This window comes from Culex pipiens, chromosome 2 (genome assembly GCF_016801865.2).
Source record: "Culex pipiens pallens isolate TS chromosome 2, TS_CPP_V2, whole genome shotgun sequence".
In the NCBI taxonomy this organism is placed as follows: Eukaryota; Metazoa; Arthropoda; class Insecta; order Diptera; family Culicidae; genus Culex; species Culex pipiens.
Genome location: NC_068938.1, coordinates 63,509,254 through 63,528,238, shown reverse-complemented (window position 1 = coordinate 63,528,238; position 18,985 = coordinate 63,509,254). Strand labels below are relative to the sequence as shown.

The window sequence follows — 18,985 nt, the reverse complement described above, 5'->3', positions numbered from 1 at the left end:
TCGTCCGTGTCTGTCGCGGGTGACCATGAACGGCCATGTTCGATGACGACCAACTTTTTCAAAACTTTTTTTCGTAAAATCGCGATAACTCGTGATGTTTATAAGCAAACCCCTTATGTCTCTATATCAAAATTTTTGTAATTGTCTGCTCTACAACTTTGTAGAACATTGTTACACTCTAAAAAATAACCCTGCAAAGTTAGAAAAAACACGAATTTTTAAAATGAAAAATTTTGTTCTAAATGAAAAAATGACCCTTCTGGGACAATGTAGATTCGAAAAGTACATTAAATTTCCCATAAAATGACATGTTCCAAAATTTTTTACAGTCGAGTAACGGAAAATGGGAAAATTTTTAAAACTTTTTTAGTGTTTTTTTCGATGAAAAATACGTTTTTTCGGAATTCTGAGTACGCCATCAAATCAGGCGTCTAATTTTACATAAAAGTCCCTTTGACACCAAATTTCTATCTCATCACCGTTTCAGGCTGCAAATGATTGAAAAACACCTCTTTTTTCGCATGTTCAAAAATGGAAGGGGTCGTACCGCCCCTCCGTCACGAGATATCAAAAAACGGACCTCGGATTCGTGATCAGGGACAAAAGTTACCCCTTAGGACAAAGTTTCACGCAAATCGAAGAGGGGTCAAGGCAACTTTTCCCGATTTCGTGTGAGTTGGTAGAGAATTACCCTTATACATATCTTAGTTCAGTTGGAAACTCTAAGTACTAACTACTCAACTGAAGATAGAAAACTCGGGTGCGGGACATTTCGCTGAAGGTCATTTCGCCGAATGTCGTAAATTTTTAGCATAAAATTTTTAATATTTTTTTTTTAGAATTCTTAGATTTTTTAAAGCATCTTCTTTGTTTTATTTCTATGAATTTTTGCTTCCTTGAAAACAATTGCATTTCTTTCATTTTTCATAATATAATTTTTCATTTTCATTACAGTTCATTACTTTTTATAAAAGATATTATTTTATTATATTACTATTTTGCCGCTCCTTCAGAGCACATCCGTGGAACTCTGAACAAATTTCTGTTGAAAAAGTGTGACGAGAAATCAGTTCAAATAGTGTCCTACGATAAAATTGTCCTGGATGATTTCTCAGCACACTACGATCTTATAAAAGAAAATGTATACCAGTTAGTTAGACTGACATTCGTAGCAACGAATCAAAACAAACAAGCTCACGATTTGCATCTTTTTAACAATCAACTAAAATTTTCTTTCCGTTAAACTGGCCATCCCACTCAATGTAAAGCGTTTTGTGTACAACAAGATTCCAAATTGAAAGTTGAAAAAACTTGGCCTGGTGACATCAACTAAGACAACGGAAGTGATCACTTGAAGGCACATTTAAATTGTATCGTTGAAACACTTTTTTCTTATAATTAACTTAGGGACCATCCATCAACCACGTGGACACTTTAGGGGGGGGGGGGGGGGAAGCGATTGTCCACGCTCCATACAAAAAATATTTTTTTTGTATGGACAATTGTCCATGAAGGGGGGGGGGCTGAGATTCCCAAAAAAGTGTCCACGTGGTTTATGGATGATCCCTTACCTTCTTCTTGGTACAAGAATCATAAAAATAAAGCTCGTATGTTACGAGTCGTAACAGATCCAACTATCCTCAACCACCTGATAACAATCCATTCAGCTGGCACTTCTCCGGTTTTCGAACAAGCAATGATCACACCTTGGATTACACAATACATTTATTCGGATTATGTTTTTTTTATGGAAATCCGTTGCTTTTAGGACGCAATGGAATATTAACAAAAATGGTTCCTGGAGATGGCCGAAAATTTGTAAACATTTGAAAAGTGTTTTTTGCATGGCAAGCTACGATTTTGTTTTCTTTATGTGTATAACAGTTTATTCCAGTTTATATCAGTCAAGGAGTTCTAAAGTTGTGTTTCGAGTTATTTGCTCAGGCTGGAGAAAACAAACGTGCTGTTGATCAACCCCTCGGAGATATCTTTAATAAAATCTGTTATAAAAGTTGGAGCTCTCCACCGCTAGAGGCAGCACCATATAAATCCCTCTTTTTGAATCTCTAGTTCTACCATTGTGTTCAGAGGGAGCGTTTTTTTCTTGCGTAAATAAATAATAAAAAAAATTATGCAAGTCGGCGCAATGACTTTCGGTGTAAAGTACCATTCGGCGAAATGTTCTAGATCCAGAAAACTCAGGGTGGTTAAAAAATTGCAAAACCACATTTGAAAAAAAATAATTACATTTCCGGAACGGCTGAGCTAATTTAAGCTCGCTACGATTCAGAAGATTAGTTGTGCTATAAAGAATAAATACTAAGACATTAAAAAAACATAGCTGAATACACTTACACATTGAATGAAAACATTGTTTGATTATTGAAGGTGAAAATCAAAGCTGAAAATATTTTTCTGTGATTTTTAGGGTGTTTTACATAACATATCCAAAAATGAAAAATACAGCAGGGGCATATATTTTGGACATGATTCTTGACATCTTTCCGGATCAAATGAAACACGAATCATCCACATCGGTAAAGAATTTGCCCGAGATACATCTATTTGGTGCCTCGTGGCGCGGAGGTAAGCGGCTTCGGCTGCCGATCTCTTAGTTGCTATGGGGCGCGGGTTCGATTCCCGCCTTATCCTCTTGGCCTTCTATCGGATGGGAAAGTAAAACGTCGGTACATTTGCGTAACAGAGGTTTTGGGAGACTCATCACACATAACCTTCGGACGCCTAGAAATGAGCAGTAACTTGCAACAGAGACCACAAAAGACCCGGGGGTCGTTAAAGTGGATTGTTTAGCTTTTACATGTAATTGAAGTTGTATTCCAACTTTTTTAACTTTTGGTAATACCTTTTCCTCTGTAAATTAGAGTAGTAGCAACTATTTTGGATCTACGTTGGTAGATAAGCATTTTGCCAACTTCCGGATTATATTCCGAGGTACAACCGGATGAAGTTGCATTTCCAACACTTTTGAGCCTCTTGGTGCTTGGTGCTTCGTTTTAACCCCGTTGTTGCTACAAGTGTTAACAGGATTCTGGGATATGACCTCTTGAAAAAAAAAAACCGAAATCGATATATCAACCAAACTTTAAGTACCATCCTTCTCCATCGAAGTGTTTTTGGAACTGAAAAATTACAGGAAAATAATTTCACAGGTAAGCTCTCTGGTCCCGAGAAAAACGGGTCTAACTTTGACCAAGGAACTCCCATGCCAAATTTGACCCAAATCGAAGCACTTTTGATCTGGATCCTGCTGATTTGACGTGGAATCGCTAAAAAATTCTTAATTTTAAAGTTTTACTAAATAAGTTGAATGATGAGTTATTTGAGTTGAAAAATCGATCGTATATTTGTTATGCAAATTTGAACTTGAATATCCGAACAAGCTCACCAAGCAGGTGACTCAATTCTCACGTCAATCTCCGTCTGATTTCCGGTGCTCATGGGGTAATTTTCCCTCCACACAAAGTCACAGAGTCAACACCGAGATGACTTCTTTGATACGGTCAATATTTATCTGGCCAGTTTCTTATCACAGCTAATTAGCACTGCCGCCAAAAGTGTCTTCTTCAGAAGGCAGCACATTTATCACAGCAAAAATTATCACTTTATCAAGTGATGTGCCGACCAAACCCAGTTCACACCCAGGTGTGCTTTTCCATTCTTGGAAAAATAGACCTTCCCTTCAACAAGGTTGCGCCCGCCTTCAACCCTGGGCAAGTTGTATACAGTCCAGCGTTGGAGCAATCTCGTCACACGTGCTTGGTTGATAAATAAGTTTGCTGATTAGCACACACAGTGCTATACATTTCCCAGACGGGAGCGCCACGAGTAACCGCTTCAAACCGAATTCTAGAAGCATGGGTTGTCAGCTACGGGGTGGGATTACGTGAGGAAGTCGGATTTTGAAGTACCTTGGGAGGGTTTCGAGTACTGATTAGGTAATGTTTGTGGATGAATTGGCCTATCTGGGCTTAGCCACTAGTTGATATTAATGGCCTGCGAAATTGTTTTGAAAAGATTTTGTTTGATTTTTTTAATTTCCCGCAAATGGGACCATCCATAAACCACGTGGACACTTTAGGGGGGGGGGGGTATGGCGATTGTCCACGATCCATACAAAAAAGTTTTTTTTTGTACGGACAATTGTCCACGAGGGGGGGGGGGGGGGGGTAACGATTCCCAAAAAAGTGTCCACGTGGTTTATGGATGGTCCCAATGAAGTATTAGCGTGTTTTTTGTCTTTTCTTAAAACTGTTCCTGATATTTATTTGTATATTTTTCGAGTATAATCAACAGCAATTATTTATATTATGCATAATATTTGATCAATTTTTTTTATGATTAAATTTAAGCTTAAAAAAATCAAAGCCGTTTCCGGAAATAAAATTTGGGCTTTACAATGAGTATGAAAGTATATATACTCGTTATCGATAGTACGAGCAGTGTATTTATCCACTTTATCATCTGAAGTGCTCGGTAATGGTGCATGCTCTGTTCCAGTTGCGCAAGGTAGTCAATTTAGGTGGGGTCTTCCATTCATCGTCATTAGTACTACATTGTTTAGGAAATACTTGAGATAAAAATAGTTCAGCAGCTTCATGACTGACAACTTTGATTTCAAAAAGTAAAGAGTCATTATTTTTTTGTTAGATAAATGATTTCAATTCAGTCAACTTTCCAGCCAAGTTCAGCTTAGAATCCACCCAGGTAAGCTTCCCCCGCGCTTCAAGGTGACAAATTATGCAAATCGTGACTTTCGCGCGCGACTTGGCTGGCGTCAGCTATCCATCAACGATGGCTCATATTTCTGGCCGACAGGGGTGGTTGGGTTGTTAGTGCACTCTATATTTGTTTACACACTCACAAACAGACGGTGTCGTTGCTGCTTACCGATGCACTTTTGTGGGCACAATTCACGCGCAAACCGAATTGCATCAGTCACCAAATGGTTCCGGGCTCGGGGAGCCCGAGCAGAAGGAGGTGGGAAAACTGTAAATTTTATGGTTTATTTTTAATTTGAAGCTCATTGTAGAAGTTTTACATCGCTCATTTGTCATAAGAATCTCATTGAAGATAAGTTGAGAAGAAATGTAACAAATGACTTCTAACATAATTTGTTGTGTAGCGTTCACGACTCTTCTGCTCGGGTACCCCGAACCTTAAACTCGCACTCTATTGTATATATTTATCTTTTTTTTAAAGCAAACAAACAAACGTTGGCAAAAAAGCGTGTCACCACGCTGCATTTGCTTAAACACACAATCGTGGCTGGCTGAATAGTCGACTGGTTTAAAGTGGAAATTTCCATTCCACTTAGTTGGTTCACACTAGGAACCCCTTCAATTTAGTCTAGTTCTATCGGGTAGACGACGGCTTTCTTGGGTGGATCCAATTGCCATTTGTACTAGGTGGTTCAAGGTTGGGAACTTAGACAAATCAGAAATCTTGTTTTTTTATGGTTATTCTACGGTGCAAAATGTTATCAGTGCAAGCGATAACCGTTCAATGAAGTTGATGACGACAGCTAAGTGTCGTCATTTGGGAATTTCGTGTCCAGGAAATTGAACTGACTTAGCGAAAATGATAACGAGTTGGGTAATCGGTAATAAATTGGGGTTCTAATCGGGAGTCAAAAAGGCTTGCTACTCAAGATAATTGGGTTATTGGTGCAACGAAGTTATTGGAGCTGATAAAAATTACACCAAAAGTTCAATCATAAAATAATCCAATTTATCACGTGCCGTCAAACTCGCGAAATTTCCAGAAGTTTCGCAATCCTTTCACCTTCATCAATCACTGGAAGTCTTACTTGTTTCTCGTCCGACCTTGAAAAAAACGAGCGATTTACCCCTAATGCTTGTGTTGAATATCCTACCACGCAAAACCGGTTGAATATCCTTACGTTTCGAAGAGAAAAAGGACAAGAAAACGCAAAGGGGGAAAACCCGCTAAAGAAATTCATTCAGGATTTTACCGCAGCTGCGCCCTCTCTTTCTCGCGAAAAAAAGGGGCTCGACAGCTGCCGCCAAAACATGACTTTTTGTTACGAGGGATGCTTTTCCCATCTGCGTCATCAACCTTGAATTTTGGTTGAAGTTCAAACCACCCTGAATTGGATGAGTTTATGGTGCTCATTTCCGTTTCTTAAATTGCTGAGGACTTATTTTCAAGCAAAGCATTCTATATGGGCACATCTACAATTTTTTTTTGTTATTTCTTTAAATTATTTCTCATGATTTGTTAACCAGACGTACCTGAGCTATAAAAACTAGATTCAAGTAGTTGAAAAACAGAAAATCAAATAAATGTTTAACCCTTACAAAATGTGACCCTCCAATAACCCCAAGTTGATCAAAAGTTACGCGCATTTTCCCCCACCCCCTCACATTTTCCACCCCAAAATTGTCGCATCACATTAAGGTCACTGTCAATTACCACGTGGCGTGAGTGGGCTGGGGGGAAACTAGTATGCGTAGGTGCTGGTGATGTGACGCGAGTATCCTTTCTCCACGATTGTAATTTGCTGGCGCCAAAACAACCCACCCACCCCAGTGGGCGTCACGACGGCACGTGAGTGAGGAGAACGGTTGATTTGATATCGGGGCTGTGAACTTGATGTTTCGAGTTGCGGTGAACTGCCCATGTTCGCATAAATGTCCCATATGCAAAAACAGCAAGCTGAGAAAAACGCATTAGAAGTTTGTCCCATACATAAGGCTACGTGTTAAGTTTTCGCGAAAAAAACTGGATTTCTTTCTGATTTCTAGAACAAAGTACTGGATGTTATAGGCTCTTTTGAAAGAGCACATATTTTTGAACAATTCTGCATCAATAACTCGAAATCGATGAAAATGCATATGGGACATTTATGCGATCAGGGGCAGTGAAGTTCAATTAACAACTTTAAAAGAAATAAAAAATAACAATATTTTACGTTTATTTTTATTATAATATGAGTTTCGCCAGTTTGCTTTGGCATGTGACTGTGACGCTTTAAAATTCCATACTAGTATCTATGGTAAACAACAGAAATGGAAAAAAGGTGTTTGCTTCTTGTTGTGGCTGAGATCGATGTGGACATGATTTGATAAGAGTTGTTTGTAAAAGCTTTGTTTTTTTTTCTAGTTATGGTGGAGAAGTAAACAGCTCAACATGTTAGATAAACATTTCTTAGATATGGAAAGAAAAGCAGAATAGCTCCTTGAAGAATCTATAAATGTTCAAGCAAAAAAAAGTAAGCAGAAGTCAGCTGATGGAACTTATAACCTTTCTGCAAAGAAGGACATGACCTATAACTAGTAACACGACAGAGGCAGTTGCAGACGTATAATTTTATCACAAATATGATTTTCTTGCATCGCAAGAGCAGATGATTTGAAGATTGTTAGTGTTCAGCATGATATGTTTGCTTTACTAGAGCTTATTGGAATAAATGACAAAAAAGTGCTTGAATTACCTCCAATATACTTTTTTAAATAATAAGGCCAATGCAAATATTTTTCAAAGTTAATTTCACCCATTTACCCCTCAACAATTGGCCCGAAAAATCTAGTGGCAAAAAATATGTTTTCAAAAAACTTCAAAATTTCAATCTACTAAAAACATTTCCAACAATGTTTTCTTGCATTGCTATTTACTTTTATAACAATTGAGAATTCTATGTACAGTACTGCACAAAGTTTTGTTTCTGTTATTTCCTTTTTTTGTGTGTAATGCATATTACAACACTTTTATCATTGAAATGTTGATTTTATGGATTGTAATTTTCAATTTATATACATTATGTTCATTGCAACGGTCCAAGAAAAAAAAATAGAATGTAAATATTTAACGAATAACATCAGAAATAAGGAACTTTCAAAATCTTCAAAATTTTGGAAAATTTTGTGTGGATTCCCATTACGAGGAAATTTTGTTATAAGATGAAAATATTTTGGTCTAAGTCTAAAACTCAAAATAACGTGGTAATGCACAATAAAAAATCTTAGACTTGTTAATTTTAAAAAACAGCTTTAAGAAATTGTCGTAAAATAAAAATAAACGAAAATAGCCTGGAAAAATCTTTTTAACTATTTTTTTTTGTGAAACTGGAAAGTGTGACTTAAAATAAATATAAAAGTTAACCAAATGTTACATTTTTTTAAACAAAAAATGTTGATGATTTTGTGTTTAAATATCTGTTTGGAGTTATTATTTTTACCAAATCAAACGATTATTTAAATTTCCAAAAAACTCGGATTTCACAAACCCGATAAAACAATGCAAATTGCTTAAAAAAAAGTTTGTTACATTAGCTGGTAAACTATTTGTGATAAGTTGATTCAATTAACGATATGAATCGAATCAACTGGTTTCAATTTAAAATTATTATGTTTAATATTAAAATACATGTAAAAGAACAGATTCTTTGAAATACGTCCATGCTTTTTTTTCAAATGTTAGCTTAAGAATGTTTGTTAATTGACACGTTGTATTTTTTCAAAATTATTTTATTGGAATAAAATTGTTTATTATTTTGTAATTTTTACTTTAGAAACAATCTGAATTTGTAATTTATCTATAAACAGACAACATTTATTTTTTTTTAAATAGTAGTTAATGCAAGATGTTGCAAAAAGAAGATTTTTTCCGCACGAGTTGTACATTTATCCAACTAGGCTCACCTAGTAGAATAGGGGAAATTCTCATATGTTCGGCAGGTTGAGCACTCGCTCCTAACCCCATCCAATTAGCTGATTTTCAATTTTTATACAACTTATTTTGTAAAACTGTTGGTAGAAACTAGCTTGCTAGCTTTCTATTGAGCTATTTTTCTCTTGATTTCAGTTGAAAACACTTTTTATGAGCGGAGCGATTCTCTACGAAATCGGTCTTTTTCAGAATTTTAATTTTTGTTTTTTTTAATCCAGCTGAAACTTTTGTGGTGCTTTTGGTATGCACAAAGAAGCCATTTTGCATCATTAGTTTGTCCATATAATTTTCCACACAAATTTGGCAGCTGTCGATACAAAAATGATGTATGAAAATTCAAAAATCTGTATCTTTTGAAGGAATTTTTTGATCGATTTTGGGTCTTCGTCAAAGTTGTAGGTATGGATACGGACCAATCCTGAAAAAAAATATACATGGTAAATTTTTTTTTGTGATTTTTAACTTTTTGTCACTAAAACTTGATTTGCAAAAAAAACACTATTTTTTATGTTTTAGGGGACATCAAATGCCAACTTTTCAGAAATTTCCAGGTTTTGCAAAAAATCTTTGACCGAATTATGATTTTTTTAATCACTACTGATTTTTTCAAAAAATCGAAGGTCCCCTAAAAAATATAAAAAATAGTGTTTTTATTTGTGCAAATCAACTTTTAGTGACAAAAAGTTAAATAAAAAAAAATTTACCTAAAACTTTGCCGAAGACACCAAATCGATAAGAAAAATCCTTCAAAAGATACAGATTTTTGAATTTTCATACATCATTTTTGTATGGACAGCTGCCAAATTTGTGTGGAAAATTATATGGACAAACTAATGATGCCAAATGGCTTCATTGGGCATACCGAAGACACCATAAAAATTTCAGTCGGATTAAAAAAAAAAAAAACAAAAATCGAATAACCGAAACCTGAGAGAACTGCTCAGCTGTATTTGAACGTCAAAGTGCTGAAATGGCAACATTAGAGGCACGATGGAGTTAGATGCTGTTCCTCTAATTACTACAAGTGCCGAAAAATATTTCATTGGCTACGAGTTCAGTTCAACATTTTTTGTAATCAAGAAAAGAAAAACTAAAGTCAAAATTACCATGTAATTGATCAATTCACCGTTAAAATCAAAACAATATTGAAAAGTAATACTTTGTAATACATGTACACTGAAAAGTTCAAATATTCAGCATCCATTTCAGTACCGAAAAGTAGAACTATTCAGCATTTGTATCGAAAAACATAACTTTCCGATTCTGTTTATATCAGTAGAGAAAAGTAAGCCGTTTCGTCGTTCGAGAATGCCAGGAAAAGTAAGTAGTTTCACGACAAAACTGCAAAAAAGAATCATCAATTATCAGGACAAAATGTCTTTAATTTGATTCTCTGTTCATTAGAGAAAAAAGAAAGGTATTGCCGCACAAAATATAAATTTTAATAAAACAGAACACACCCATCGCATCAGTCAGTGTGTGCGGTGAAAAAAAGAGAGATTTATTGGTCACGTTGCAGGACGAGAACATTTTCAACACAATTGTTACTTTCTGCATAAATAAAAATCAAAATAGACACACGTTCTCGTCAAGTGGTCGAACCCTAAATCAGCTTTTGTGCTACTGGGGAAAAAAGCCATTAAGCCAAGAAATGGCGCAGTAAATGTTTACTAAATATTAGCTCTGTAAATTGTAACAGTGAAAAATGGACTATGATTTGATAAGTGAATTGTGATTACAAAAAATGATGGCTTGGATTTGTAGCTAAAATTTGCTGAAAATAGTCATCTATTTTAGATCATAGAAAATGTGTTATTTTTCCTCTAAAAATGTGAAAAGTTACCACTATTTCAGTGTTTTGGCAGTTTTTCAATTTAAATTGAGGTAATATCACAACATAAAAGAGGGAATAATCCACCTTCCAAATTTTTTACTGTGTTTATTTTGACTGTATACAAGGATTGACATTTGAAACACTAAATCTCAAGATGACAGATAAAGATACCACATTGTACCCAACAAATTGCCAACTTTTGCAAACAGTCAACATTTTATGAAGGTCCGGCGCTCCAAAGTCAAAAAATAACGCTGACCAGTGGACAAGTTACACCAGCCAACATTTGGTGTCTTCCGAATGAGCACTTAAAGTGGAAATAAAACCATCCAATAAAAAGACTGTGGGAAGCAAAACTGTCTCATTCGCACTGTGCAAATTCTAGCGTTGTTGGTTGTTGGTTCAGCTGGAATTGCGAGGTTCGTCACTTGCTTTCCGCTTAGAACTGCAATTCCCTTAGTGCAAACAGAAGGAGAATAAAAAAATTGCACCAGTTGCATTTAGCACGAGCTGGCTGGGCTGTGTAAATTGATGATAATTGTAGCCTTTCGGGAGACCGGGTAATTCACCGAGTGTATACGACGAGTGCGGCTGGAATTGTACGGTTCCGACGGGGTAATTTTGTCAGGCAGCAGAGATAGCGCCGGCAGCTATTAGATAATTGGGTGGTTATTGGTAATCTGGTTAGATATTCAATTAGGGATAAGATTGACACATTTTTTGCTGTGATTGTCGAGGAAAAGTATACTTATCGGAGCAAGTTCTTACTGTATAAATTAGTATTAATTTTGTATCGATAATCTTGCATTTCATTCTTTAATCTCGTAACAAGACATAAACATAGTTTCAAGTGGAACTTTAAAGCAATAAATTTTGAAAAAATAAGGCTTTTATGTTATTTCAGACTAGACATGCAATCCTTAAAATATAACCCGCTAGAATTAGTTGGTTTGGAATTTGACTTAACTAACAATGGCTTTAGTTTAAATTTGAACTTTTTTTATTTTACAAAAACCATGAGAACCCTTCTACAAAGTTCATCCCTTGAACATGACCGTTACACCCCGGTGTGTAAGTTGGTCTAAGTTTACTCACATCACGCGCAATTTGCATTTGGCAAAACATTCTGTTTATGTTTCCCTTCCGCATTCTTTTTGATTTTTTTTCTCTCTTCAAATCATACCACTAACCCAATCGCAACTGATACACCGTAAACCTTTTGCCCGAAAATAACTCCTTCCTCCCAATCTCCCACCCACCCACAACACATTTCCATCAGAAGATAAAGAAGCAATATAAGAAGAGGCAAATTTCCCATTCATAACAAGGGTCTCGTGCACGTATTTGTGTCGAACTTTGTGGAAACATTTCGGCCATAATTTTGACGCTGGTCCTTCGCAAAAATTTCGCATTCATTTTCATAAATTTGTGGTCCTTTTGGTCACGATCCGATCGGGCGAAGACAGCAGGGAAAATAACGACATTTTAAAAATAGTACCGACTAACGCGCGCTCTGGTTGTATAATATTTTTGTTGATACTATCCCACGTTTTTTCTTCGAACGACAAGCTGGCGATCGTTGGTTCGAAATCGTGATTGTGTCTGTGTGGTCAATTTTTCACGAGTGTTTATGTTGTCGTGATAGAAAAGCAGACGCTTGTTTGAAAATTCCTCGCGAGTTGCTCGCTCTATCACATCACATCACACACGTAAACATCAACATCAACAATGAGTGTGCGTGAGTGTGTGCGATTTTTCGCAAATGTGACCCCTAAAAATAACCAGCAGTGGAAAATTTGTCTTATTGCCGTTTTGCGACTGTGACTTTTCTGCCAGGATCTTCTATCTCTTGAAAAAAAAGAAGAAAATGCCGATCTTCGGATGACGCACGACGGACCGGCCTGCAAACAAACAATGACGGCAGGAGGGATGTGCAAAATGGTGAACGTACCTTAAAAGGATTTGGGAGGAGAAATTTAATATAAGTCTGCTCATTTTATAATGCTGTTTAATTATTTTTCCGTAGAGGATAATTAAAAATACAACAGTCATAATAACAGTTTTCTGAAAAAATAGCAAGAATTCCAAAAAAATATGATTTGTTACTTTTTTTGTGGTCCCAAATTCCAATTTTTCGAGCAAGTAAACGTATTGAAACATTCTTCAAACAGTTACCAGCTTAATGTAAGACAATAATGCTTTCAAATTTATTCTTTATTTTTAGTAAAGCCAATAAAAATGTTGTGTCTTCTTTGTAAACTTCTAAATCATTTATTTATTTTTAGTTGGAGAAAGATGTGAAATTGAATGTGAACTTTTTCGAATACATTTTGTATGAATTATTTTTACATTTTGACCCAGGTTAAAAAGCTCTGGCTTTAAAAATTTCGAAATATGAGCCCACAGTTCTGAAAAAGACGAGGCAAAAACTTTTTTAATGAATTAATAAATATTGTGCTTATTTTTGACGATAGCGATTTTGTGTAACTTTTGCTTTTTAAATTTTGCAAGTTGGTCATGATTTTTAAACAACCTTGGCCAGATACAAAGTCTTTTATAAAAAAAATGTCAAAAGTCAAACTATCCACTTCAACGATCCCCAACAAATGTGTTCTTGTCAAATAACGTCATGATTCGAAATCCGGACACTTAGTAGCATATCATTTTTGTTATAGCTGGCAAAAAATCATGTAATAAGTTGGAAATGTAGAAATATCATCAGGATGTAGTATTAACAGTCAGTTTCAAGAAAACGCATGCAAAATATGTCTTTTCAAACAATTTTTCATCAGAAATTCAAAATTAAGATGACTTGTTGTGCTTCGAATCCCGGACACTGATAAAAGCTGATTCGAAATCCGGACACTTTTGCTTCGAATTCCGGACACTCGATTTTACTTATGAATCGCACAAATTTGGACTGAAATGTTAGTGAATGGCATTCTTTAGGTCTCAAATAAGCTGATAACATCAAAATAATCGATAGTTTATATAAAAATTTGCTAGAATTTAAGGAAATCGTAACCATAAATTTCTGCTTTGCCTTCCCGGTGCTTCGAACGCCTATGAAATATTTCAAGTGAAATGTTTCGCATTTTTGGTAAACTTATAATTTTATTGTATTTAATTGTTTTGGCATTAACTACAGCGTTCAAACAAACTTTAAATGAAAGTTGATGTTGGAGTTCATCAAATAACACAGTTTTGGCATTCATAATGCGAACTTATATCCAAATAATTGATAAAACAAAATGAGGTGTCCGGGTTTCGAAGCGTCCGGGAATTCGAATCATGACGTTAATTACACGCGGAAAAATAAGGCATAACGTCATGATTCGAATTCCCGGACGCTTCGAAACCCGGACACTTCATCTTGTTTTATCAATTATTTGGATATAAGTTCGCATTATGAATGTCAAAACTTTGTTGTTTGAAGAATTCCAACATCAACTTTCATTTAAAGTTGGTTTGAATGCTGTAGTTAATGCCAAAACAATTAAATACAATAAAATTATAAGTTTACCAAAAATGCGAAACATTTCACTTGAAATATTTCATAGGCGTTCGAAGCACCGGGAAGGCAAAGCAGAAATTTATGGTTTCGATTTCCTCAAATTCTAGCAAATTTTTATATAAACTATCGATTGTTTTGATGTTAACAGCTTATTTGAGACCTAAAGAATGCCATTCACTAACATTTCAGTCCAAATTTGTGTGATTCATAAGTAAAATCGAGTGTCCGGAATTCGAAGCAAAAGTGTCCGGATTTCGAATCAGCTTTTATCAGTGTCCGGGATTCGAAGCGCAACAAGTCATTTTAATTTTCAAATTCTGATGAAAAATTGTTAGAAAAGACATATTTTGCATTCATTTTCTTGAAACTGACTGTTTATACTACATCCTGATGATATTTCTACATTTCCAACTTATTACATGATTTTTTGCCAGCTATAACAAAAATGATATGCTACTAAGTGTCCGGATTTCGAATCATGACGTTATTTGAATCAACACAACGTTTTGTTGATTTGAAAATGATGATTTTTGTTGAATCAACACTAAACGTCAAAGCTTTTCAAAACAACAAATGACTTTTGTGGAATTGATAAAATCAAGGTTTGTTTCAACGCAATTTTTTTGTTGATTAAATTAAACAAAAAAATTGTTGATTCAAGCATCGTACAGGCTGATTCTTCAAAACATTTTTCTGCGTGTATTAATTGTATTTTTACCTGAATAGTTTCCCGAACTCGAACTTGTGTATTTTTGGAAATTTATACCTCTTCAGTTTTCACAAAATCTAAGTTTGTCAAAAAACACTTTTTGAGGAAGTGTACTTCTAAATTTTATAAAAATTTTATGTTTTAACTAGTCCAAACAAGCTAACACAAATTATGAACACAGAAAAATGCTTTTCAAAGTGTTTTGAGCTGATTGCCTTGTCGATTTCCTATGAAATTCCTTTGAATATTGAAGCAAATTCTGAAGAGAAGGCGTCGTACATATTTGCAACGGTCTGAATAAATAAAATCAAGTCCAATCTTAAAATGTAAGAATCCACAGCATACAAAGAAGATTCCAGAAAAAGGACATTAAAGTGAAACCCACAGTAATGTTGTTGTAATATCACACCAACATCGCTGTGGGTTTCTATTTTTAATTCATTATTAGCATCATTAAAATATTCAGTAAATAATTGTTTCCTTATCTTGGATATTTCATTAAAATATGATTTTTTATGTTTTATTTTTTTTAACTGGTAGCTTTTATCGAAAACGCAATTATATTATGCAAAATAATATAAATTGACTAAGAACACAAAACAAGGAACGTTAAGGGTTAAAGAGGGCTTTAAAATTTAAAGAAACGAAGTCAGAGAATGTTTGAAAACAAATTAGATTGTTAAAAATAATTTTTTTGAACATGGGTGACCTTTGAAACATGTTTTCAAGATTTTTGTATTTTCATAAATATCTGCAGGAAATTCAGAAAAATTTATTGCTAGTTTGATAAGTTTTTATGTGTTTTGCTAAGAATTCATGTGCAAAAACTAAAGAAAAAACCTAATTGATTTCAGATGCAAAATAAAGACAAAATTGCAAATTTCTTTCATATTCAAAATGAAAAATAAACCTCAATCATGAAAATTTAAATTTCATACAATAAAAAGGGACTATACAAGAAATTTAAATAAAATTCTGTTTAGGCTCATAATCTCAGAAAAAGTTTACTTCGAATACTGGAATCTTCAGGTAAACTAAGTGCAAAAAAAAATAAGTATCTTATTTTTGATTGCTTAACTACGCTGAAAAAAATAAAAAAAATAAACTATAAAAAATTAAATAAGGAGTCAAGGTTACTACATTTTAAAGAAAAAAGTGTTTTAAAATGCATTGTACACCTGTCCAGTTGTTTTGCAACCATTAGTTTCCAAAATATCTTAGTATCGACGAAAATGTTATTTTATGCAAAAAAAAGTTTTTGTTGTGTTGTAAATCTGAATTTCATAAAAATTCAAAACATTTTTACACAAGCCTAAACATCTCAAATATGATTATCAATTCAGAAAAATGCATTTTTGGTTGTTTTCAGTTGTTTAGACTTCTATTTTCATGGAAATTTCGAAGTTTAAAAAAAATGTTTTGCCCCCGGATTTTTTGGACCAATTTTGAAGGGGAGAGGCCGACATAAACTTTGAAAAATATTAGCAACGGCTCAAGAAATTTAAAAAAAAAACAAGAAAGATATTTTTTGTTTATGATTCGGTTATTCTAAGTCCCAAACAAACCTTCGGATAATTGAAATTTCGGACAATCGAGTCTGGACTGTATATAAAAATATGAATAATTCCGATAAATCCGTTTAATTTCCAATTCAACTTTTTCCACTTTTTTTTTGGTAAAATGGCAATCCGTAATTAATGTTGAGAATGTGATACTACTCATGAAAACCTAAATTTAAAGACATGTAGAAATTCAAAAACATGTCGTAAAATCTTTACTTATTTTAAAAAGCCAGTCCTGATGAATGTTAAATATACAGTCCAGACTCGATTATCCGAAGGCCTCGGAAAAATTTCGCTTCGGATAGTCGAATCACGAAAAAAACTAATTTTTTTTCGTTGTCTAATTTTTGATTGTTGAGCATAGGTATGACCCCTAAACTACGCTTAAATTATTAAGAATTTTTAAATCCAAGATGGCGGCCAACATGGCGGTGATGCAATATTGAAAAAATGCATTTTTTTTTAAAAAGGCATTTAACAACTCAAATTTAACTAAAATGGGGTCGTAGAACTCAAATTTTATGTTAAAAACAAGACCTAACATTATAGTAAACATACACGCTGAATGAACACTATTGTAAATAAAATTAAAAAATATTTAACTTAAAAATAATCACCTTCTCCATTTTATCTATGTAAAAACCATATCAATTTAAAAAAAAAACATTATGTCTCGTTTTCTTTAATTTATCAAATATTAATTTACCACCAAACGAAAAAATAACTTTCAAAATATTCAGCTCCCACAATTTTCACTCGACAAAAATAAAAAAAATAAGAAATTTGGAAATTATAACTGTTACGATACTCTCATTCTATTACAATAATTGTAAAAATAGTTGTTATTAAACTTGAATTTATTCAAATTAAAACGATCTTATACTTGAAATGATCTTACATGCATAACTGAAGCATCTCGAATTCAAGATTAAAATAATGCACACGTCTTCACTTTTCCATCAACATTATCCGATTACCATTCCATCACCAGACAGCACCATCTTCCCACGCAATTTGATTGCTTTCTGGAGCAAAAACAAGAATCAATCTCATAAATCACATCCTTCAACGACCACCGACGCCGGCGGCAAGCCAAACAAATCGAATCAGTATTTTTGGATCCCCCACCCCTACAAACCCCCTCTGTAACGCATGAAAATCCGGAAAATCACTTTTCCGTTTTATCGTGCCCAAGTCGGAAATTCGCCGAAAGAAATAAATTCTCTTGTGCTGGTGTTTATATCACACACACGCGACGACGACGCACTTCGAGGAGCGTCGCGACGCTAAATTTATCCTCAAGTTTAACAGCCGTCGCCGTCGTCGCAGACTGACCGTTGAAACAAGATCAATGCCAAAGTGCTGAACTTGCGTGAAGACGACGGTTGCAACAGGTCTAATTTCTTACAACGAAAGGTACCAACGAGGGCGAGCGGTCTTTCTTCCTCGATCGAGCTTTGTCTAGGTTAGGAAACCTTGGACGAACCACCTAGACTAAGCAGAGCAGCGGACTTACCGTGTACTCCAAATTGGGCCGTCCCGGTGTCTTTTTCTTAAAGTTATCCATTCTGGTTTGAAACCCCTTCAGCAATTGTTATATTTTTAAACACTACTAAAATCACGAAATCACTTCAGCAAATGTCTTTTAATTGTTATTTGATCTAGTCAACGTCACACTTTTAACAAACTTTCAAGTCTTTTAAACTCCAACCGAGAAAAAAATCGCAAGTCCTTGAAACGCGCGCGGCACTTTCACGACTGGGGGAGAGAGTTGTAAAAAGAACGTCCGTTTTGCACGAGATTTCCTTCACGAATGAGCCGCCCTCTGTCTAAGCCTGGTCAACGAGGGTTGGTGTTGCGTCGCGATGATATCCGAGTGCGAGCAACGCAACGTAACGCAAAAACACACACACCAACCCATGCAGATGCGATTTGCGCGCACTCGGTGCGACGTGACGTTGTGTCGCGTAGCTTGCGACATTGTCGAAGAAGGCGGGTTGTTGAAAAAGCACGTGTGAAGGATGGTTTGGCAAGTGCGAAGCTTTAACGTGATTGAGCAAAAGTGAGAATCATTCCTCTCTTTCACTTGATTCGATTAGCATTAGCATGCAATATGTAATCAAACAATTAATTAAACTCCTTCTTGTAACCCTCAAGCGCTAAGGGCCTTTTACATGTTTTAAAAGTTACTGCTAAATGATATGTTTGCGTAATATCTATAGTTTAGCTTTAATAAAAAGCAATTCTCCGCCAAAACAGGAATTCAATATTATTTGTATTTCTTTATTCGGCTCAAACTTTGTAGAGGCCTTCCCTACACCCAAACGGCGGTCGCATGATTTTGATGCATGGCGGCATGAAAGTATATCAGAATCTGCATGAAAACTGTCCTCATGCATTTTTTTTGCGATGACATTTTTGCCTGTTACCGACAATTATCGACATTACCGACAGCTTTTTGGTTGTATTTCACAAAAAAGAAACCCTTAACAGAACGAGGACTGAACCATCAACTTTTTGGTTATTGATCCGACACGCTACCACCGCGCCATGGACGCTTAATGATATGTGAGTGAAAGAGCACCAACATATTCTTCTCTTTGGAGTGTTGCTCGGGGACGGGCCAGCATTATATGTGTTGGTGAGAACTGCAGATC

At 35.1% G+C, this 18,985-nt stretch overlaps 1 protein-coding gene across 1 annotated transcript in view; it reads right to left on the bottom strand.

Annotated features, from left to right (window-relative positions):
• Positions 1–18,151, bottom strand: part of LOC120420805 (proton-coupled amino acid transporter-like protein pathetic) — a 28,799-nt gene extending 10,648 nt beyond the window's left edge. Inside the window, exon 1 of the mRNA XM_039583926.2 lies at positions 17,845–18,151. Coding sequence (XP_039439860.1) covers positions 17,845–17,895 — 51 coding nt within the window. The 5' untranslated portion in view covers positions 17,896–18,151. The remainder of the gene's footprint in view (positions 1–17,844) is intronic.
• Positions 18,152–18,985: the final 834 nt, after the last annotated feature.